The 23,065-nt window shown below is 45.5% G+C and overlaps 1 protein-coding gene across 7 annotated transcripts in view; it reads left to right on the top strand.

Annotated features, from left to right (window-relative positions):
* RASAL1 (RAS protein activator like 1) overlaps window positions 1-22,640 on the top strand; it is a 40,670-nt gene extending 18,030 nt beyond the window's left edge. For 3 of the 7 annotated variants that reach the window (XM_087942778.1, XM_087942779.1, XM_087942781.1), the window contains 16 exons: window positions 1,533-1,614; window positions 2,165-2,302; window positions 3,156-3,244; window positions 4,375-4,492; window positions 5,462-5,618; window positions 5,951-6,015; window positions 8,157-8,269; window positions 11,367-11,559; window positions 13,501-13,638; window positions 14,897-15,041; window positions 15,198-15,373; window positions 16,584-16,721; window positions 17,148-17,283; window positions 17,880-18,000; window positions 19,689-19,753; window positions 21,898-22,640. In XM_087942778.1, coding sequence (XP_087798904.1) covers window positions 1,533-1,614; window positions 2,165-2,302; window positions 3,156-3,244; window positions 4,375-4,492; window positions 5,462-5,618; window positions 5,951-6,015; window positions 8,157-8,269; window positions 11,367-11,559; window positions 13,501-13,638; window positions 14,897-15,041; window positions 15,198-15,373; window positions 16,584-16,721; window positions 17,148-17,283; window positions 17,880-18,000; window positions 19,689-19,753; window positions 21,898-22,037 — 2,014 coding nt within the window. In that variant the 3' untranslated portion in view covers window positions 22,038-22,640. Of the gene's footprint in view, window positions 1-1,532; window positions 1,615-2,164; window positions 2,303-3,155; window positions 3,245-4,374; window positions 4,493-5,440; window positions 5,619-5,950; window positions 6,016-8,156; window positions 8,270-11,366; window positions 11,560-13,500; window positions 13,639-14,896; window positions 15,042-15,197; window positions 15,374-16,583; window positions 16,722-17,147; window positions 17,284-17,879; window positions 18,001-19,688; window positions 19,754-21,897 lie in introns of all 7 variants that reach the window. The other 4 variants (XM_087942777.1, XM_087942774.1, XM_087942780.1 and 1 more) reach the window with 2 other exon arrangements.
* Window positions 22,641-23,065: the final 425 nt, after the last annotated feature.

The following is a 23,065-nucleotide window of genomic DNA, read 5'->3' as shown; positions in this document are numbered from 1 at the left end:
GCTCCGCCTCCCAGGAGTCCCCATGTGGCCCATTTTGGATGCAGGGCGTGTGGCCCATTTAAGTGCAGGGCCCGCATGGAGGCTCAGGGAAGGTGAAAAATGGGCCTCCCAGGAGTTCAGGAAGGCCGGAAATGGGCCCCGTTTCTGGCTTCCAGAGAGCCTGGAGCCCACCACGGCCACCCCACCCAGCAACCAAGCAGAGAACCCTTCGCTAAAATTTTTGAAGCCCTATCAAGAACCTACCTGAGCAGAACCATCTGCCAGCTCTTTTTCCCCCCCCAAATTAGACAAGCGATCAAGGGGTGTGAGGTTTGCTAATGCCACCCCATCCGTGAAAATGCAGAAGGTGTTGTAATAGAAAGGTGTCGACGTTGCTGTAGGGAGTGTGATTTTTATTTTATTTTTTTATTTTTCTCTCCGTCTCCTATAGAAAGTGAGATAATTAACAGTTTATGATTTTTTTAAAAAAAATAATAATAATCCTGTGAACATTTTTGGCAGTTGCGAGAGCAGGGGTGGGATTCAAAATTTTTAACAACTGGTTCTGTGGGCGTGGCTTAGTTGGTGAGCGTGGCTTGGTGGTCATGTGACTGGGTGGACATGGCTTGGTGGTCATGTTATTGGCTGGGCGTGGCCAACTCAATATCACTCACATCGAGGCGCGCATCTCCTCGCCAGGCCTCTCATGACTGTGGGGATGCTGCAACAGTTGTAAGTGTGAAAAATGGTCATGTCACTTTTTTCAGTGCCATTGTAACTTTGAATGGTCACTCCACACAAGCAAAGTACCAGCAAAGGAGGGGGAAAAAAGTCCAGAGAAGTTCCTGAGACAGGAAGTCTAGTCCTGCCAAGAATGTAATAAGGGTTAACGGAGAGGCAGTTTCTGTAAGCAACACCAGAATGTTTCCTTCCTGCCTCCCTTACAGGATTAGGCCAGTAATTTCTTCTAACAACTGGTTCTCCGAACTGCTTAGAATGTTAACAACCAGTTCTAGTGAACTGGTAGAATCCCACCCCTGTGCAAGAGTTGGGAGATAGCATTGGAAAGTGAATGGCGAATCCATTTGGTTTGACAGGAACAACTGATGGAGATCAAACCTGGTTTTTCCACCAATAACTTGCAATCACTCATGGAGATGACCTCAAGATTTTCCAGCCTTCTTGTTCAACTAAGCTAAAATTCTATGTAATGTTCTTACATCAGAACTTATTCTCCTTCGCTGCTGTGTTGCTTGTTCTTGTCCTTTGAAAGTTAGGCCATTTCTATTATATGCAAACTGGAAAACTGATTAAACATTTCTAAACAAGCTAGGATCCATATCCTGTTTGCAAATAACTGAGAAGGTTTGCAATGCAACAGAAAATGATGGTTTTACTAGGTCTTCACTGGAATGAATCACAACCAAAGGTCTATCCACTGATGACTGGCTTATTCTTGGAAAAAAAATTACGACGGTGCGATTTTTTCCTGCTTTCCTGCTTTTGATCTGTTTTTTCCTGCCCTTGATCCGCTCTTGCCTTCTTGCCCTTAGAGATCTAGCACCACGTGATCTCTCAGGAACTTCAGATCCCTTTGCCCGCGTGCTATTTAATGGACAGATCCTGGAAACAGCTGTGAGTATTTTTGGATATGCTTTGCAGGCTAGGGCAGAGATGTTGGGTAGCTTCTGAATGGCAGAGGAACCTACAAGAAGCCACAATGGTTGGGAAGAGATCCACTGGCCAGGAGATCCATTGAGCATACAACTCTTTAAAGCCATAGCTTTAAGGAGTTGAATGCCCAGAAGTCCAAAATATTTCCAGTAAAAAAAAATATTATAGAATAAGTTTCTCAAAGATTCTACTAGATGTGTTTTCTCCAATCTAACCTTTTTCCAGATCAATGCTCATCTTCATGGCAAAGCAGATGGGCACTGTTAGAAGCAGCGTCTTCAAGGAACGTCCATCATTATTTATTAATTCTTGGACTGGCCAATATTTCCCACTTCAATTAAAAAAAAACCACACATAACCAAACAAAGCCAGGAACCATGAAAAAGCACCTTAAACGAAAAGCAGCGGAAGCATAAACTATTCCTGTAAATCAGCTAAGCAGCCAGTCATAAGTTAATAACTGGTGGAGCCCAAGATTTTAAGTAGAAAACTCACCTTTCCCTCTCTTCAGATCATCAAGAAGACCCGTTTCCCACGTTGGGAGGAAATGCTGGAGTTTGTCCTGGAAGATGGGGCTGATTCCGAGATGCCCCTTGTTGTAGAAGTCTGGGATTGGGACATGGTAGGCAAGAATGACTTCCTGGGACAGGTAAGGACAAAGAAGACTCATGGATGAAGGAGGTTGACTCTTGACTTGAGTTTCACCAAGCATCCCAATTGTGTAGGAGACCTGGGAGAACATTCAACCAACACAACTCTTTAGCTTAGAAGTTGACATGCCATATATGAACCCTGTGTTTGCAGCACCCAGAGGTGATATTCAGCTGGTTCAGACCAGTTCTGGAGAACCGGTAGCGGAAATTTTGAGTAGTTCAGAGAACTGGCAAATCCCACCTCTGACTGGCCCTACCAACCCCATCTCTTCTCTGCCTCCAATCAAATCCCAGCTGATCGGTTGTGTCTTCTTTGATTGCCCTGCACAGGAGAATGAGCTGAAAAGAGATTAGTGGGTTGGGGAGGGAAGGGGGATTTTGCAGTAGAGTAGAGTAGAGTAGAGTAGAGTAGAGTAGAGTAGAGTAGAGTAGAGTAGAGTATGGAGCTAGAAGGGACCTTGGAGGTCTTCTGCCCTCTGCTCAGGCAGGAAACCTACCATTTCAGATTAATGACCACCTCGTTTCTTTTTAAAAACCTCCAGCACCTACAATGCCTGGTAGCAAGCTGTTCCACTGGTTAATTGTCCTCCCTGTTAGGAAGTTTTCCTTAATTCCAGGTTGCTTCTCTCTTTGATTATTTTCCAACCATTATTTCTTGTCCTGCCCTCCGGTGCTTTGCATTTTGGTCGGTGCTTTGCTGTTTTTCCTTTTTCTCAAGCAGCAGAAAGATCTTTGATCTTGGTCTATGACTGCAGAGGCAAATCAATCAATCAAAGGAAAGAAGCATTTCTCAGCTGCGATTTAACTCTGATCCCTGGGTTGATCTGCATTTTTCTTGTTTCCATGCAGGTCAAGTTTTGTCTGGGCTCCGTGCAGAAGACCATTCTCAAAGACTGGTTTCGCCTACTTCCTCTGCCCAATGCAGGAGAGGATGCTGGGTAAATAAGAAGCTGTCTCATGCGATGTTTGGGATTGGAGCACCCTTTGTTGACTAGTCAAAAGACTCTGTCTCATTTCGGAGACCTCTCAGTTATTTTTGTATCTGTTAGCTAGAGAGTTGCTGAGCCTATTAGATTAGAATTCTTTATTGGCCAAGTGTGGTCGGACACACAAGGAATTTGTCTTGGTGCAAATACTCTCAGTGTACATAAAAGAAAAGGTACATTCGTCAAGTGTCAAGAATCAATAAGGTACAACACTTAATGATAGTCATAGGGTACAATAGTTCAGATTTAAAGGGATCTAATGAGAGATAAGAGGGATGCAGTGGCTCAGTGGCTAAAACGCCTAAGCTTGTTGATCAGAAAGTTCAAATCCTTAGTGCCGTGTCACGGAGTGAGTTCCCGTTCCTTGTCCCAGCTTCTGCCAACCTAGCAGTTCGAAAGCACATAAAATGCAAGTAGAAAAATAGGGACCCCTTTGGTGGGAAGGGAACAGCATTCTGTGTGCCTTCCGGGTTTAGTCATGCTGGCCACATGACCACGGAGACGTCTTCGGACAGCGCTGGCTCTTCGGCTTTTTAACGGAGGTGAGCACCGCACCACAGAGCCAGAAACGACTAGCATGTACCTTTACCTTTAATGAGAGAGAGTTTGGTGTAGCAGTTCAAGAAGCCAGACCAGGAGTAGGGAATGATTGAGCTCTAGATCTCTGTTAGGTGCCAAGCCAGTAGAATGACTTTTAGCAAATCCCTCTTTGACTCAGGAAGAAAGCAGAGGCAGGTCATTTCTGAAAATATTGCCCAAAGCTCATCAGCAGCAATTTTAACACGTGGATTTCACTATTCCTTAGCCAGTACAAGACAACTTCAATTCCCAGAGTTCCCCATCTTACATAGGGTTAGGGTTAGGGTCCATTGGATTCTTGAAGTTGAAGTCCACTCACCTTAAAGTTGCCAAGGTAGAGAAGTCCAATCATAAGTTTCTGAAAAAGGTTGAAAAGTCAACTCAATGTAATGTTCATCAACATCCAGTTCCTGATTTTAAACTGTTGCCTTCCTTTGTAAAACTCTCTTTGCAAAGCAAAACATGCCAGTTAGATGTAATGTTGACCTCTGCTCTGCTTGCAGGGATAAACTGGGTCAGCTAAGATTGCAGGTTCGGCTTGCTGAAGACAGGATCCTGCCTTCCAGCTGTTATCAACCCCTGATAGACCTCCTTGTGGAATCTGTCTTGTATCCTCCAGAGGTGGGAAGTTGAACAGAACCTATAAAAAGATGAACAATTTTGGCTGGATTTTTTAATGTGGGGAGAAAGGGGGATTATAAAAAGAGACATCCTAAGTATGGGACAAAATGAATGTGAATAAGACAGTAAGCCATGGTTGTTTTTAATTGTGGTTTGTTGGGTAATTCACATTGGCTGGGCACCTAGGAAACGAAAAGCTATCAATTATAGCTTAAAAACTATAATGGATCTGGATTCACACCTAAGGTTAAACCTCAATCAGAAAAAAAATTACATTAGGCTTAGCATGATTCTAAACCCAATATAACAGCCAACAAACTAAAATAACAATATTTCTTTACATAGATTGCATTTCAAAACAAGAGTTGTTCATTTCCAGTTTTAGTATCAATTGCCGCAGTGCAAACAGGAAAGAACAGAGTTTTCTCCATATAGGGATAATTTGAGATTACAGGACCTTGGAGAGCTCCCTGGGAATGCAGGAGTTGCTCTTGAGAAATCCATCTCAAGTCTGAAGTTTTGAGAGGTCAAGAGGGATTCACATCGATTATACACATCGGTGTGAACTTTCAAGTTCAAAGTTGGTTTGATCCGATTATTATTTGAAGTCAAACCTTCAGATCGGTGCATTGGATGCCTTTGAACTGACTCAAAGATTGGACAGGCTTTGCAGATCAACATGTCTAATTGAATCAATCCGATCATCTGAAGCACAACGTTGAAAGAAATCGCAAACGGAAACTATTCAATTATTTGAACTGAATTGAAGATTCCAATTAGACCTTACTTGATTTACGCAGTAATGGGTCCATCTCATGATGAATACATACAGTTCTACTTCTCCATCAACATCCTCAGCCAAATGATTGAACTCAAGGCCTTTTGCTATATCAGGAAGGTCTGTGTAGGTTTTCAATTATCATACGTGTGTGTGTACGTTAGTGATAGGTATTGTGCTACTCTGCACAGGAGGCAGATGACCTCACCCCACTTGCCCTTCTGGAAGAAGTATGTTTGGTGGAGAGTCGTCAAGATGTATCCATCAAGCTTGTCAAGATCTTCCTTGGGCAAGGCTTGGTTATACCTTTCTTGGATTACCTGAATTTCCATGAGATTTCAAGAACAAGTAAGTGCCTTCAAATATCAAATTGTATTTCACTAGTGTGATTCAGGAACTTGGCCAGAAAGTTGACCAAGGTTGTGACCAACTACTTTCTGCAATAGATGAGCGGGACTGAGGGGGGGAGGGTTTGGGTGTGTGTGTGTGTGTGCGTGTGTGTGAATCTATGGGAAATGATGTATTTATTTTATTTAAGAAAATTTGTATAGCTGCCTACTACACTCTCAGTGTCAATGCCAAACGCAATCTTGGAACGATGATCACGGGCGTCGCTTACTCATCTTCAAATAATTAGAGGAGAAAATGTCACGTTCCTCCGTGTTTTTTTTCTTTTCCAGAGGATCCCAACACCCTCTTCCGTTCCAACTCGCTGGCCTCCAAGTCCATGGAGCAATTTATGAAGGTGAGCGAGGAGCAGTGAGAACGTAAGAGAGGGCGATTAGGATGGAGAGAGTTGAAGCAGAAGGATCAGTCTCAAAAAATTGCTAGAAAGAAAGATAATGCCGTGAATTGTGGAATCTGTTCCAAATTGAGGGTGCCAGGTTTTTCTCTAGTTTGATTTCCTATGCCAATTGTTTCTTTTTTTGGGGGGAGGAGGGTTAGAATGGGATAAAGCTGGATGCCAACTGTGTTGCCATGGTGGAGAAAAGGGTGCGCCAGGTGGCAAACATCCCACAATAAGATACGGCAGCGCAGCCCTTGTGAACATGTTTAATTGTACCCTGGGTTACCGATGGTCACGATGTGGTCAAACTGAGCTGCTTAGTAATACGTTATCCCGTTTTGTAGAGGACCCTCTGTTTGTCTAGAATATCAGTTTTAAAAATTGCCATAACATGCACTGACAGGAGGTGTTTGTAAGGTCCGATGAAAGCTTCGATAGCTCAAGGACAAAACAATGTTATTGGATCTTGAACTTTATACTGCACTGGTGAGGTTACTCTTAAAATACGGCATCCAATTTTGGTTGCCAGGATGTAGAAAAGATGTTGAGACTCTAGAAAGAGTGCAGAGAAGAGCAACAAAGAAGATTAGGGGACTGGAGGCTAAAACGTATAAAGAACGGTTGCGGGAATTGGGTATGTCTACTTTGATGAAAAGAAAGACTAGGGGAGACATGATAGCAGTCTTCCAATATCTCAGGGGCTGCCCCAAAGAAGAGGGAGTCAAGCTATTCTCCAAAGCACCTGAAGGAAGGACAAGAAGCAATGGATGGAAACTAACCAAGGAGAGAAGCAACCTAGAACTATTGATTGATTGATTGATTGATTTGATTTGATTTGCCAATTGCTTACAAGAAATAGATATAAGAATAAACAGGAGTATGAATACAATTGCTTACAAGAAATAGATATAAGAATAAACAGGAGTATGAATACAGGAACTAGGTATGAATAAATGGGGACATTAGGACAGGGACAGTAGGCACGATTTGTGCGCTTATGCATGCCCCCTTACAGACCTCTTAGGAATGGGGTGAGGTCAATAGTGGATAGTTTGAAGTTAAAGGAGTGGGGGTTAGAGGATGTAACAGAGTCAGGTGGTGCATTCCAGGCATTGACCACTCTGTTGCTGAAGTCATACTTCCTGCAATCAAGTTGGGAGTGGTTTACATTGAGTTTGTATCTATTCTATGCTCTTGTATTGTTGCAGTTGAAGCTGAAGTCGTCATTGACTGGTAGGACATGGTAGCAGACAAATTTATGTACTATGCTTTAGTCCAACCGTAGGCAGCATAGTTCTAGGTTGCCCAAACTAAGGGGACATTTCCTAACAGATCATCAGTGGAACAACTTAACGTCCAGAAGTTGTGGATGCTCCAATAGTGGAAGTTTTGAAGAAGAAGAGATTGAACAACCATTTGTCTGAAATGATAACAGGGGGTTGGAGTAGAAGACTCTGCTATTCTATTCTAGTCAAAGAGAAAGACTAGGGGGTGATAGGATAGCAGTCCTCCAATACTTGAGGGGCTGCCACAAAGAAGAGGGAGTCAAGTTATTTTCCAAAGCACCCGAAGGCAGGACAAGGACTAACAGGTGGAAGGTTAAAGAGAGATCTAATTTGGAACTAGGGAGAATTTTCCTTAGAAAGAATTAATGAGTGAGCTGGCTTCTAGATGGCGTCTAGAACTTGTGTGGGTGCTCCATCATTGGAGGTTTTCAAGAAAAGATCGGACAGCCATTTGTCAGAAAGACTGTAGGATCCCCTGGAGGTAGTGGGGCAGGTGAGAAGCTCACAAACAGTGATCGCACAACCCTGGAACACTACAACCATTGTAAATTCATGCCGGTTGCCGGGCATGAGTTTTGAACCCAAGACTGTGGGAATGCTGTGAGAGTTGCAAATGTGAGGGCAGGTCATAAATTTGCACAGCGTTGTGTGTTTGAATGGTTATTAAATGAATGGGTTATAAGTGGAGTACCATCTCAAAGAAGATTTTGGAGTGTAAGATTCCTTCTTTAATAGCAACTCTTACTTTTTTTTTTTAAACTAATCTGTTTTATCTCGCCTTCCACACCTCCCCAATTTCCTGGTCCTTTGTAGATAGTGGGAATGCCCTATCTCCACAAAGTTTTAAAAGTTATCATACATCGGATCTTCGAAGAGAAGAAGTATGTGGAACTCGATCCCTGCAAGATTGAACCTAGCCGGGCCAAGTAAGGAAATAAATGCATATTTATTGAATTGATTCAATAATGTTTATGTTAATTGTCCCAATAGCGCTTAGATTTATATACCGCTTCACAGTGCCTTTCCAGCCCCTCTCTAAGCTGTTTACAGAGTCAGCCTCTTGCCCCCAACAATCTGGGTCCTCATTTCACCGACCTCGGAAGGAGGGAAGGCTGAGTCAACCTTGATCGAACTCCTGACAGTGGGCAGAGTTAGCCTGCAATACTGTTTTCTAATTACTGCACAGGAAGGAAGGAAGGAAGGAGAGAGGGAGAGAGAGAGGGAGGGAAGGAAGAAAGGAAGGAAAGAAGGAAGGAAGGAAGAGAAAAGCAATAGCACTTAGACTTATATGCCACTTCAATGTTTTATATGCCACTTCAATGTAGACTTATATGCCACTTCAATGTTCAATGTTGCCACTTCAATGCTCTCTCTAAGTGGTTTACAGAGTCGTCATCATGCCCCCAACAATCTGGGTCCTCGCAAATATCTCCCTTAGCATCAGAAATTTTGGACTCCATTGCAGTTGAAAGACCGAGAACTACTGCACTTGTGCTATCTTATGGTTGGGATCACTCAAAATAATTGGCTCACGGCTAACTCAAGAGTCGTGAATTTGGAAGACCTTTGTAAAAAATGTCCTTTTTTCCCCTCCTGGGAGGTGTCAGGGGCAGCGAGAAAGGATTAAAAGAGTGGGTCAGAGGACCACGCCTCCTTCGCAAGCAGCTTTTCTCACCCCACTGGGCTAATTAAAACAGAAGCGGCAACGTTTGCTTGGCAGATGATTTATGAGTCTAAAAATAATGGGACAGAATGTTACTGAGTAAGATAAATCGCACCTCGGATGTGAATTGGGCAGAAAACTCTAGGAATGAAGGCAGGATCTCTTCATGCAAGAAGGGATCTCGGGATTGTTCGGTGGTTGTGATGGGATACTCGGTTGTACATCGTTCTTGGCAGAGGAACAGTGGGAGCCTGTTCCCGGTGCATGTGTGCGCAGAGCTGCCAGAAGGCAAGAACACTTAAGACAAAAGGGGCGGCTCGGGAGTAAGGCTTGGAGGTGATTGACCCTCCCATAAGACATAAAGGAGGAGCAAAGGGAGAGGAATCTTTGCAGGAAGCAACTTTGTTCGTACTGGTCCTTTAATTTGGAAGAATAACAGAGTTGGAAGGGACCCTGTAGGTCATCCAGTCCAACCCCCCACCCAAGCAGGAGACCCTACACCAAGGGTCTTCAAACTTGGCAAGTTTAAGACTTGTGGACTTCAACTCCCAGAATTCCTGAGCTCACACGACTGGAAGAGGAATTCTGGGAGTTGAAGTCCCCAAGTCTTAAAGCTGTCAAGTTTGAAGACCCCTGCGCCATTCCTGACAGATGGCAGTCCCGTCTCTTCTTGAAAGCTTCCAGTGATGAATCTCCCACAACTTCCGAGGGCAACTTCTGTTCCATCAGTTGATTGTTCCCACTGTCAGAAAATTCTTCCTTATTTTCAGGTTGAATCTCTCCTTGATCAGTTCCCATCCATTATTCCTTGTCTGGCCTTCGGGGGCTTTGGAAAATAGCTTGAGACCCCTTCCTCCTCTCTGTGGCAGCCCCTCAAATATTGGAAGACTGCTATCCTGTCTCCCCTGGTCCTTCTCTTCCCTAGACTAGCCAGGCAACTGTTCTTCATCGTAGGTTTTAGCCGCCAGTCCCCTGATCATCTTGGTTGCTCTTCTCCACAGAAGGTGATAGTTTGAGGGAGTGGGAGGGAGGCTGTCAGTCCCAGGACCCTTTGTGATCCAAATAAGGGGAGGTCCGTGGGTCAAAATGGTGCTTTGAGGATTAAACCCCCAGGGTATCCAAGCAAGAGAATGCATACACCACTCTTAAAGACTAAAGTCCCTGAAAATCAAATAGCACGCTCGTCTTCACAAGGAAAAAAAAAACCTGCTATCCTGTCACCTTCCCGTTCAATGCATGCATGCGGAAAGGCTGTCACTCGTGTTGCGAGCGTGCGGGGTTGTTTGTTGGGTGTGAGGACTCGATTTAGGTGAGTGCTGATGGCACCAAGCCTCGGGTTTTTTTGAGAAGAGTGCCAACGTGATTGAGGGCTTTGAGAACAAGCTGCCCAAGCTCGCTGCGAGATTTTTTTCCAATACTCCAAAGATAGCGCGGTCCTTGGGATGCTTGTTCACTCAGGTTGCTAGGCAACCCTGTCTCCGGGATGCTGCTGGGGAAGAACGACACAAGCACTGCATCAAGATAGCGTGGAAGCGGAGTGTGCCCGCTAGAGGGTGCGCCTTGCAGACGCAGTCAAAGAGCACACGAGCTGGGAATGACGTAGCTCAAGACATGGGAGGGGAGCCGTCATACTCTGGGCAGCTGGACCCATTTCCGAGGTCCACCTGCCCATGAAAGAGCTGAGTAGGCATCCTAGCCTAGAATCCCAGCGGTGGAAGGGATCCTTGAGGTTCTCAGGTCCATCCCTTCTACGGGAACCTAAGAGAATTTACATTACATTGGGGTTTGACTAAACTAGGTGAAATGTTATGGCTAGTCCATGTACGATAGGCCATGCGCTAAATAAATGTTCATCTTCACCAAGCCAGCTGTTGGAGGCCGTTATCTTGTTTATCCCATCGAGTAGCTAACCAAAGTTTAGAGGCATTTGACTGTCTGGATTTGTTCCGAACATTTAGTTTAATGTCTTCCAAACGGACATTTGGAAATGGCTTTGCCAGGACCAGTCTCGGTGATCGATAAGCCACAAGGTTTATGTTCGTGCCTTGTTCTTCAAATCTGTTGACTTTCAGATGTATGGACTTCCAACTCCCAGAATTCATATCTAGCTGGGGAATTCTGGGAATTGAAGTCCACGCATCCTAAAAGTTCAGCACTCTTTAGAAGCTTCTTGGATAAGAAGCAAAACAAAACATCTTCAGAATAAAAGACAGAAAGTCCAGCTGCCTCTTGAAAAAAGCACCTTTGGGATTCCAGCTGTGCTGTAGACTTGAGTTGCTTTGATGATGCTGTTCCCTTTGAAAGTGCAAATTCCTGTTTTTTGTTGTTTTTTTAACACCTCTTTTGGGTATTTTGTTCAGGTGGATCTCTTTCAAAGCCTCCCTGTCTGAGGCCCAGATCCGAGAAGGCAGTTTGGAAGTGCTGAAGGGGTATTTGGATGAGATCATGGATGCCATTGTGGGTTCAACCGAGAGCTGCCCTTCTCTCATGCGGGTGGCTTTCAAACAGCTGTACAAACGAGTGGAGCAACGCTTTAAGGAAGCAGAGCACCAGGTAAGAATCAATTAAAAAGGAATATTTGTAGCGCAGGATGGAACGGTGTCTTCCTTGGTGCTCTCTGAGCTGGGTGGTTTTCTTGCAGATGTTACATGACCCAACTAGGGAACATCATCAGTGCTAGAAGGGAGTGGGGTTTGTGGAGAGGAGGAAGACGAGAAAGGAGAAGGAGTAAAGGGGGAGGGGAGGCAGGGAGGAAGAAATGAGAAGTAGGGCCTTGGTGCTCTCTGAGCTTGGTGGTTTTCTTGTAGACGTTTCATGACCCAACTAGGGAACATCATCAGTGCTAGAAGGGAGTGGGGTTTGTGGAGAGGAGGAAGACGAGAAAGGAGAAGGAGTAAAGGGGAGGGGAGGCAGGAGGAAGAAATGAGAAGTAGGGCCTTGGTGCTCTCTGAGCTTGGTGGTTTTCTTGTAGACGTTTCATGACCCAACTAGGGAACATCATCAGTGCTAGAAGGAGTGGGGTTTGTGGAGAGGAGGAAGACGAGAAAGGAGAAGGAGTAAAGGGGAGGGGAGGCAGGGAGGAAGAAATGAGAAGTAGGGCCTTGGTGCTCTCTGAGCTTGGTGGTTTTCTTGTAGACGTTTCATGACCCAACTAGGGAACATCATCAGTGCTAGAAGGGAGTGGGGTTTGTGGAGAGGAGGAAGACGAGAAAGGAGAAGGAGTAAAGGGGGAGGGGAGGCAGGGAGGAAGAAATGAGAAGTAGGGCCTTGGTGCTCTCTGAGCTTGGTGGTTTTCTTGTAGACGTTTCATGACCCAACTAGGGAACATCATCAGTGCTAGAAGGGAGTGGGGTTTATGGAGAAGAGGAGGAGGAGGAGGAGGAGGATTGTGGAGTCCTTGGTGCCCACTGAGCTTGATGGTTTCCTTGCAGATGTTTCATTGCCCAACTAGGTAATATCATTAGTGCCAGAGTGGGGTTTGCTCTCTGTTTATATACAGTGGCTTGCCTTGTTGACAAATAACCTATTCCCTTCTAGCACTGATGTTGCTACCTAGTTGGGTAATGAAATATCTGCAAGAAAACCACCACATTCAGAAAGCACCAAGGACACCGCACTCAAGAGTCTAGGGACCTAGCAGGCCAAGGGCCTTCAAACTTGACAGCTTTAAGACTTGTGGACCTCAACTCCCAGAATTCCTCCTCTAGTCATGTCAGCTCAGAGATTCTGGGAGTTGAAAGCCCACAAGTCTTAAACTTGCCAAGTTTGAAGACCCTTGTAGCAGGCTGTCTCAAAGAGGAGAACTTAAAAGCTCTTCTCTCAATATGTGTTGTTTTCTAGTAAACAGAAGTTGGGAAAGAGCTAGAAAGAGGTCAGGGTGTTGATCCAAAGAACCTGCAAAAGATGTCGAGACTCTAGAAACAGTGCAGAGAAGAGCAACCAAAATGATGAGGGGACTGGAGACTAAAACATACGATGAACGGTTGCAAGAACTGGGCCTGGCTAGTCTAGGGAAGAGAAGGACCAGGGGAGACAGGAGAGCATCTTCCAATAGTTGAGGGGCTGCCACAGAGAGGAGGAAGGGGTCAAGCTATTTTCCAAAGCACCTGAAGGCCAGATGAGGAACAATGGATGGAAACTAATCAAGGAGAGATTCAACCCTAGAAATAAGGAGGAATTTTCAGAAAGGGAGAGCAATCAACCCATGGAACAGAAGTTGCCTTTAGAAGTTGTGGAAGCTTCATCACTGGAGGCTTTCAAGAAGAGACTGGACTGCCATCTGTCAGAAATGGTACAGGGTCTCCTGCTTGGGTGGGGGTTGGACTAGTTGACCCACAAGGTCCCTTCCAACTCTGTTAATCTGTTAATTTCAGAGGTTCTGAGGTTGTTTTGGGTGTTTTCACATTTATAATTCAAATTTAGCAGCCTTTTTCCCCCCCATAAGGGTGACTGGCCCTGTCTGTGCCTTCTTCATTCTTGGTGATTTCCTTCCAGGAAACCAAATACATCGCCATCAGTGGTTTCCTCTTCCTCCGCTTCTTCGCCCCTGCAATTTTGACCCCGAAACTCTTCAGTCTCCGAGATCATCACGCGGACACACAGACCAGCAGGACTCTCTTACTTCTGGCCAAGGTATATCGGATGAGTTTCACCTCGGAGTTCCCCCAGATGATGGTTTTTTTTTCCCCAACCTTGTGGACCCTTTACTAGATGTGTGGACTTCCAACTCCCAGAATTCCCTGACCAGCATGCTGCCTGAGGAATTCTGGGAACTGAATCCACACATCGGAAAACTTGATGGCGGGAGAATTCTAGAAGTTGTAGATCTTAAAGCATGCTGGCTGGGGAATTCCAAGAGCTAAAGTCCAGGCATCATAAAACATGGTGGCTGGCAAATCCAAGGAGTTGAATTCCACCCATCTTAAAGTCCCCAAGTTTGAAAAAAATACGGCTCTAAAGGGGGCATTTGAATTCAGGAGTTTTGGAGTGAATGAATGAATGAACAAAGTGGAGAAGGAGAAGCTGGAAATCACCCTCGCCAGATAAAGATGAGAGGAAAGGTAACGTAGCATAAGATTAAGCAATGTTTGTTGAAGACATTGAGTAATATTTCTGTTGTGGCCCTTCAGCTGCTGGTGGAGTGGCAGCAGAGTCGGACAGTGAGGAGGTTGGGGAGGAACCTGGGCCAGTCCTGGAGACTGAGGAAGGCTCAGATGAGGGCTCTGCATCAGAGGCAGGGATGGGCACAGGGTAGGCTGGCAGTCATCAGCTGCCTTGGGAGTCGGAGATCAGTAGGGCAGAAGAACAGCTGGAGCCTGTTCCCAGCTTGCGCATGCGCAGAGCTGCCAAAAGAAAAGAATAATTAAAAACTCAGGGTTGACGTGGGATTAAGGCTACAGGTGTACGGTGGATGGCCCCTCCCATAGGGATTAAAAGAGGAGCAAAAGGGGAGGGGGCTTTTGCAAGGAACAATTCGTTCATTGCAGAGGTGTGAAGATCTGTCTGTGCATCTCAGAGACTCTGTGCTGAGACCTTCCTTGTCAGCACTGCGTTTGGAAATATTTACTTGGCAGCTCTCCAAGGTAGACAACGTCTCAGCTAATAATTATACCTTTGCAAGACTGTTTTGCCAGGCCGTTTGGCTGAACGTGAACGCAATAAATTCACATTCATTTAATAAAAGAGGTTTTGCCGGGACTCAAGAGTTTGCTTAGTGCTTTTGGGGGAAGCCTAGGACAGAACCATTTCGAATTTTAGAAGCATGCCGTGGGTGCTGTTACCAAACGGCTATTCACATGCAGAAGAAGTTGAGTGTTAACTCGTGTTTGGTATGTTGGCTTGTTCTGGTGTGAGTCCACTGGCATTCCCCTCCTGCCTCTCTCCCTGGCAGGCAGTACAGAGCATTGGCAACCTTGGGCTCCAGCTAGGGCATGGGAAGGAGCAATGGATGGAGCCCCTACACCCCTTCATCCTTGCCAGCATTGGGCGCGTCCAAGAATTCCTCGACCGTCTCATAGATGTGGACACGGAGATGGGTGAGTCACGTATGCTGCACTGCAGTAACGAGGCTATGAGACTACACTTAGAATACTACACCCAGTTCTGGTCACCGTGATACAAGAAAGATGTTGAGATCCTAGGAAGGGTGTAGAGAAGAGCAAGATTGCTTCTTTTTTTTTCCCCCTCTCTAGAAGGAAGCGAAAAACAACCTTGGACCCTCTTCCACTCTTCGGCCATCATCAAAGAAGGTTACCTGCAGAAACGGAAAGCAGAAGGGGTCCACCTGGTGTCCCGTTTCACCTTCAAAAAGCGGTACTTCTGGCTGAGCCATGAAAGCTTCTCCTATTCCAAATCTCCAGAGTGGCAAGTAAGAACCAGTCTGCCTGCCTGCCATCTATCATCTCTCTCTCTCTTTATCCTTATCTATCTATCTATCTATCTATCTATCTATCTATCTATCTATCTATCTATCTATCATCTATCTATCTATCATCTATCTATCTATCTATCTATCATCTATCTGCCTGCCTGCCTGCCTGCCTGCCTGCCTGCCTGCCTGCCCCCGTCCGTCCGTCCATCCATCCATCCACATCCATCCATCCATCCATCCATCCATCCATCCATCCATATCCATCTATCTATCTATCTATCTATCTATCTATCTATCTATCTATCTATCTATCTATCTATCTATCTTCTATCTCCATATCTCTCTCATCTATACCTATCTGTATCTATCTATTTATTCTACCTCTATCTATTCATATCTCTCTCTTGCCTGCTTGCCTGCCTACTACCTATCTATCTGTCTATCTATCTATCTAATATATCTAATCTATCTATCATCTATCTATCTATCTATCTATCTATCTATCTATCTATCTATCTATCTATCTATCTATCTATCTTTATCTATCTATTTATCCTCTCTATATCTATCTATATCTACATATCTATCTATCATCTATCTATCTATCTATCTATCTATCTATCTATCTATCTATCTATCTATCTATCTATCTATCATCACTGCCTGCCTGCCTGCCTGCCTGCCTCCATGCCTATCCATCCATCCATCCATCCATCCATCCATCCATCCATCCATCCATCCATCCATCCATCCATCCATCCATCCATCCATCCATCCATCTCATCCAGGAGGTGGGGAGGGGAGGGAGGGAATCCTGCCCTCCTCTGAGGCGTGAACCAGAGAACCAGCCGCCTGTCCTCCTCCTCCCTTCCCTCTCCCTTCCTCCCCTCCCGCCTTCCGGGCACCACGTCCGCATGGATCGATGCCAGCTTCTCTGCCGCGCCGCGTCGGCTCGCCTCTGAGCCTTCGCAGCGCCCGGAGCGGACCGCGTATCTATCTATCTATCTATCTATCTATCTATCTATCTATCTATCTATCATCTCTTTATCCTAATCACATAAGTCGCTTTTCCCAAGTGCCATTGTAATTTCAAAAGGTCACTGAATAAACAGTTATAAATTAAACCTACAGCGAGCACTGCTGGGTGTGCTTTTTATCTGGACTACCTTGCAGGGCTAGTGGTTTCTCTCTCTCTCTCCATGCTCAGGTCCGTACATCCATTCCAATCCAACGAATCTGCGCTGTGGAACGGGTGGATGAAAATGCTTTCCAACAGCCCCACATGATGCAGATCACGACACGAGAAACGGGGGGGCAGCTGTTGACAATGTACATTCAGTGTAAGGTAGGCCTGGTTTATGCTCACAGGCAGTGGTGGGGTTCAAAGATTTTTACTACCAGTTCTGTGGGCGTGGCTTGGTGGGCGTGGCAAGGGAAGGATACTACAAAATCCCCATTCCCTCCCCATCCCACTAACCTGCTTTCCAGCTCCGTTCTCCTGTGCAGGGCAACCCAAGAAGACCTAGCCGATCAGCTGGGACTCAATGGGAGGCAGAGAAGAGATGGGGTTGGCGGGGCCAGTCAGAGGCGGTATTTGCCGGTTGTCTGAATTACCCCAAATTTCCGCTACTGGCTCTCCGGAACCAGTCAGGACCTCTGCTCACAGGATAACCGTATTCGGTACATTCTGAGTTACACCAATTCAGCCATCTTCTAGCACCGATGCTGTTAGGTTGTGAACTTCATCTGTCTTGCACCTTTTTTTTGGCAGAATGTCAACGAGCTCAACCAATGGCTTTCCGCCATCCGAAAAGCCACCATTGCCAACGAATGCATGCTGCCCTTTTGCCACCCGGGAGCCTTCAGAAGCAACCGATGGACTTGTTGCTTGCAGACGGACCAGGCCGGTAATCAGATCCTCCGTCGTAGAATCCCAGGGTTGGAAGGAAGCCCCTGAGACGCGATGGAAGAAAGGCGGGTCCCTGTCACGGGTTCTCTAGAAGTTCTAGAACTGTAGGTGCTGGAGGGTTCGGTAGAAGTTCTAGAATTTGAAGGGCTCTCTAGGAGTTGTAGAACTTTAGGAGGGCTTGGTAGTTCTAGGATTTGAAGGGTTCTCTGGATATTCTAGGATATGGTTCTCTAGAAGTTCTAGAACTGTAGGAGTTGGGAGGGATCTGAAGAAGTTCTAGGATTTGAAGGGTTCTCTAGGAGTTATAGAACTTTAGGAGGGCTTGGTAGTTCTAGGATTTGAAGGGTTCTCTGGATATTCTAGGATATGGTTCTCTAGAAGTTCGATGGGGACATAAAAGGAGCTTCCAGGTGGGCACCCCCCCAGACAATGGTGATGTCACTGGCAAATCTTTTCAACCCAGAAGCTCTATGGTGCTTCCAACACGGGGAAAAAAGTTAGTATTTATCCCAGGACTCTGTTCCCCACCTCTGGGCTATGCAGTTGAGTTCCCTCAACTCAACAGGACCATCTGTGGTTGCGCTTTGGTTACAGTTCAGGGCTGCAGCCGTACGCATTCCGCTGTGACCCTGGGCGACTGGAGCGACCCTCTGGATCCCGACGCAGAAGCTCAGCTAGTGTACAAGCAGCTTTTGTTGCATAAAGACAAGCTCAGGTTTGTACAGGGCAAAAGGATTGGTCTGATCCTGTTTGGTGGGGGGTGGGGGGTGGGAACGCCGTACAGGCAGGATTGCATCCGAAGAAGAAGAGGAGGCTGGAAAGGCACTGTGAAGCGGTATATAAGTCTAAGGGCTATTGCTATTCTACTTGCGATCTTGCCTGCTGGCCTCCGCAATGACTTTGCTAAGAGACGTGGTGGCGCAGTGGTTAGAGTGCAATATTGGCTTCTTCTTTTTTTTCAGTGCCAATGTCAATTCAACCAGTCACTCAACGAAAGTCAAGGATCCGTTGTACTAGAATGTATGCATACCTGGCACACTGTCAGGTGGGGAGGAAATATCTCCAGGTTGACACATCTGGCACGGTGTTGTCCTTTCAGTTGGCCAGCAGGAGGCAGTCCACAGCGAGTTACATTCTCGTTTGACATTTATCAGGCCTTAAATTTTGCAGAGGTTTCCAGCAGAGGGCAGCCCCAGTTAAGGAATTATCTCAGGGTTGTCAAGATGATGATGATGATGATGATGATGATGATGATGACGACGACAAACAACAAACAACAACCCTAATATACATTTTAAGAAGATACTTGGTTGATACCTAAGATGCTGGCAGCAACCCGTATCAACCATCAGTGCCAGTCAATGATATTTATGATACATTTTTAAATGTTCAGTTGACTGAATTTCATGTTTAACGAATAAAAGTTTATAGTAATAATAAATAGTAGTCATAGAAAATGAAGAATTGAAATTGCACTGCCACATAACATAATCCTAACCCTACACCATTGCTGATAGATGGCAGTCCAGTCTCTTCTTGAAAGCCTCCAGGGATGAAGCTCCCACAACTTCCGAAGGCAACTTCTGATCCATGCGTGGATTGTTCTCACTGTCAGAAAGTTTCTACTTATTTCCAGGTTGAATCTCTCCTTGGTCAGTTTCCATCCATGGTTCCTGGTCTGGCCTTTGGGTGCTTTGGAAAATAGCTTGACCCCCTTGTCTCTGTGGCAGCCCCTCAAATATTGGAAGGCTGCTCTCCTGTCTCCCCTGGTCCTTCTCTTTACTAGACTAGCCAGGCCCAGTTCCTGCAACCGTTCATCGCATGTTTTAGTCTCCAGTCATCCTGGTTGCTCTTCTCTGCCCTCTTTCTGGAGTCTAAACATCTTTTTTTATAGTGTGGTGACCAAAACTGAATGCAGGACTCTAGGTGTGGTCTTACTAAGGCTTTATAGAGTGGTATTAGTACCTCACTTGATCTTGAGTATACTTGAGCATAATTAATAATATATTAAAGGGGCTCAGATTGGACACCCCTGCTTTAAAACATGCCTTTTCCTTTTCTCATTCCTTCTCCTTGAAAGAGCCACTGTATTGACTTGTTGCAAAATGCAGAGAGTTGGAAATACTCCCTTTGTATACATTCGATCGGCTTTTCTCATTCTGAGTTTAGGATGGATGGATCGGAAATTATTTTTTAAAATCGGTGCTTTTCTCTCTCTCTCTCTCTCTCTCCCTGCCTCGCTTACATAAAGGCCATTCCAGGTGTTGGGATGTCCTGTATTTCTCGTGCGATGAGTCCTCCTAAAGCTTGCAATTAATGATGTTGGTGATTAATTGCCCCCTTTCAATTCACTTTTAAAGCTTATGGCCCGGTGATTAATGGCTCGCTTTTTACGCTCCGTAGGGAAAAATACCAGGAGATTTCAAACACGGAGGCTGCGCGGGAACAAAGCAACACAGCCAAAAGAGGTAGGCCTGAATCTTTTGGGTTGCCTAGAAGCTGGGATGGAGGACAGGAAGAGGGCTAGAAGAAGGGGATAAAAATAAACCATCACAGTAGCTTTGGCTCCATGCATGATCAACAATGCGTAACTCAGCCAGCATCGTCGCTTCCGTTCGGTTTAGCTTGACTTTGTCACAATTCCTTTGCTGTCATCTACGCCCAGAGATCTGTCTCCTGTTTTTGCACACTGCAGGCCCACCAATATACACAAACAGGTTTGTGTATTGCTGCAATGGTCTGCGAGAAAGACCTTGGGGGACAGGAGGCGAGGAGATGCTACCTAGGAAATGGATAGATAAGAGACAGCTTAGTCCGCAGCTGCTGTCAGCAGGGCAAGAGGCTCAAAACAGACCCTCCCTAGTTTCTCAGGCTGTAAAGGAGGGGGCTATAATGATATGTGAGAAAGACCTTGGGAGTTGGGGCAGAAAAATGAAAGAAGCTGCCTAGGGAGCAGTTAGATAAGGACAGCATAGCCCACAGCTCCATAATGGGTGGGGAAAGAGGCTCAGAAGGGACCCTCCCTAGTTCCTTAGGATGTAAAGGAGGCGACTATAATGGTATGTGGGAAAGACCTTGGGAGTCAGGGGGAAGAGATGCTGCCTAGGGAATATTTAGATAATGGACAGCATAGCCCTCGGCTTCATAATGGGTGGGGAAAGAGACTCAAGAAGGGACCCTCCCTAGTTTCCCAGGCTATAAAGGAGATGGCTATGACGGTATGTGAGAAAGACCTTGGGAACTGGGGCAGAAAAATGAAAGAAGAGAGGCTGCCTAGGGAGCAGTTAGATAAGGACAGCATAGCCCACAACTCCGTAATGGGTGGGGAAAGAGGCTCAGAAGGGACCCTCCCTAGTTTCTTAGGATGTAAAGGAGATGGAGACACACAGAGACACACAGTATGTGGGAATGACCTTGAGAGTCAGGAGGACAAGAGATGTTGTCTAGAGAATGGTTAGATAAGAGACTGGGTAGCCCACAGCTGTATAACGGGCAGAGAAAGAAATTCAGAAGAGACACTCCTTATTTTTCTCAGGCTGTAAAGGAGATGGTGGGAGAATTGTACTTTCAAACCTGCAAGAGTCTATTAAAGGAGATTGACAATAAAGTAGAATTAGCTTATCTGATTATGTTTTTCCTATCTGGTCCACCTGGTAAAACTAACAATTGCTGGCCACAAAAACTTCCTCCAAGAACTAACGTCCTCTTGCTGAGCCTTCTCCCCATATCTTAGGTGTGCTTAAAGACTGCTGGATGACTGTCAAGCACCAGGGAAATTAGGAGATCCAGGCAATTCAACTTATAAAGATTTATTGAAAGCCGAAGCTCTCTTGGCCAGAATCTGGCTAACTAACAGTAAAGGGAAATGAGCGGGAGATAAGGAAGACATTATCATAAGAGAGGAGGACTGAACTTACATCTCTTGTGGGTGTACAGGGACTCATGACTGATGACTTGTTTGACCCCTCCCTTGGGCTCAGCCTGGTCATCTTCTACAATGACCTCATGTCAACCTAGCTCAGTGGTTTCAGAGCCTAAAATCAAATCTGCAATGAGCTGGTGGAAACTTTGAGTGAGTTGGTGGAAACTCAAAGAAGGTGCGGTGATTCTCCTGTGTCCTTCCACAAGCTGGAGATAAAACTATCTCATTCCTCTCCCAGACCTTCCAGATCAGAAGTCTTGGACCTCTCTTGAGCTTTGTTGTTCTCTTGCAGACATTTCACTACAAAACTAGGCAATAACATCAGGTTGAGGGGTGACAATGTTACCTAGTTGAGTAATGAAATGTCTGCAAGAAGACAACCAAGTTCAGAGAGCACCAAAGACCCCTCATACAAATATTCTCCATGATTGAGATCTGTTTCCAAACCTGCCATTCCGTGATAAATCTGTGCATCACTAATCAAGGTTCCATTTCATGGTTGACTTTTGGATTCCTGCTTATCCTACCTTGTTTTTGGTTTATGAGGAACTCCATTAGATTTCTCTGGCCAAGCTGAACAAGGTGGTGGAACGCTAGAAGAAGCACCCTTGGAATGTCCGCCCTTTGCTAACTCAAGGTTGATCTCCCATCGTTTTCTTTCTCTCCTTCTCTTCTCTACTCCACACCCAGCTTCGGACAAAAACCAGCAAAGGTTGACAGCAGCTGCCCATCTCCTAGAAGTCATCCAAGGACTGGAGCAGGCCCACAGGGCTTTTGAACATCAAGAAGGGGGAGAGAAACCAGGGACTGGCACGCTACCCCCTCCCTAGGTGGCACCATCTCCCATTAGGAGCCAGGTTGTTTTGTCTGTGTTGTTAATGATGGCATCATCTTTACACCTGTTTAGAGAAGAAAGCAACTAGCTACACTACAGGTTTTGCTCCTGCTGAACAATGTCCCCTTGGAAGGAGAACAAGAAACCGAGAAGAACATGGCAGAGATTACAACACCTTTCCGTTCAACCAGTGTTCCACATGGATCTTTCTCTTGAAAAAATAGGATGTGTGTCCAGGTTCTGCTTACTACAGAGATGGATGGAAGTTAGTTCCTCTGGCCCTTAAGTCTCCTGTAGACCAGGTTGTGGGTCTGGGCATCATCATTAATGGTGAAGATCTCTCTGTCTGTCTGTCTGTCTCTCTCTTTCTGTGTCTCTGTGTCTCTCATCAAGTTTCTAGTCTTTATCACAGTAAAGATAAGCTTGAAAATATTGTGGAGGGAGCTCCAGTTTCAAGAAGAGACATTGATGGCTGCATAACATTTTCAGAGGGGCTGAATAAAAAAACCCCTGTAACCCATTGAGATGTTCTTCTGGGCTGTAAAATACCGGGCAATGTAAGTGAACTTTGAAAAATGGAGAATAAAGTAATATAAAATGAGGACATTGTTGGCTGTGTCTTGCATAATTTCTTTAGATCAGGGTTCACCAAACTTGCAACTTTAAGACTTGTGGACTTAGGATTTCCCAGCGAGCATAGAAAAACCCCTGATCCAGATCACCCAACGCGCTGTTCAAATGAACTGGGATATCTTGGTTGTGGAATGTCAGTTCGCTATGCCCTCCTTAGGGTGCTTGTTCACCTTTGGCCCTCATCTGCTGCTCAGCATTACCCTTCTTTCTTTCCTTCCCTCCTTCTATCCATCTCTTCTTCCTTCGTTTCTTTTTCTAACTTTCTCCTTCCTTCCTCTATCCATCCCTTCTTCCTTCATTACTCTCTCCAGCATTCTCCTTCCTTCCTTCCCTCCTTCCTCTTTCCATCCCTTCTTCCTTCATTCTCCAACATTCTCCTTCCTTCCTTCC

The sequence above is a fragment of the Notechis scutatus genome, chromosome 13, assembly GCF_049901735.1.
Source record: "Notechis scutatus isolate UNSWTSFEM ecotype Mainland chromosome 13, rNotScu1.2, whole genome shotgun sequence".
Lineage (NCBI taxonomy): Eukaryota > Metazoa > Chordata > Lepidosauria > Squamata > Elapidae > Notechis > Notechis scutatus.
The sequence above is the reverse complement of the archived record's forward strand: the minus strand, read 5'-3'. Positions and strand labels throughout refer to the sequence as shown.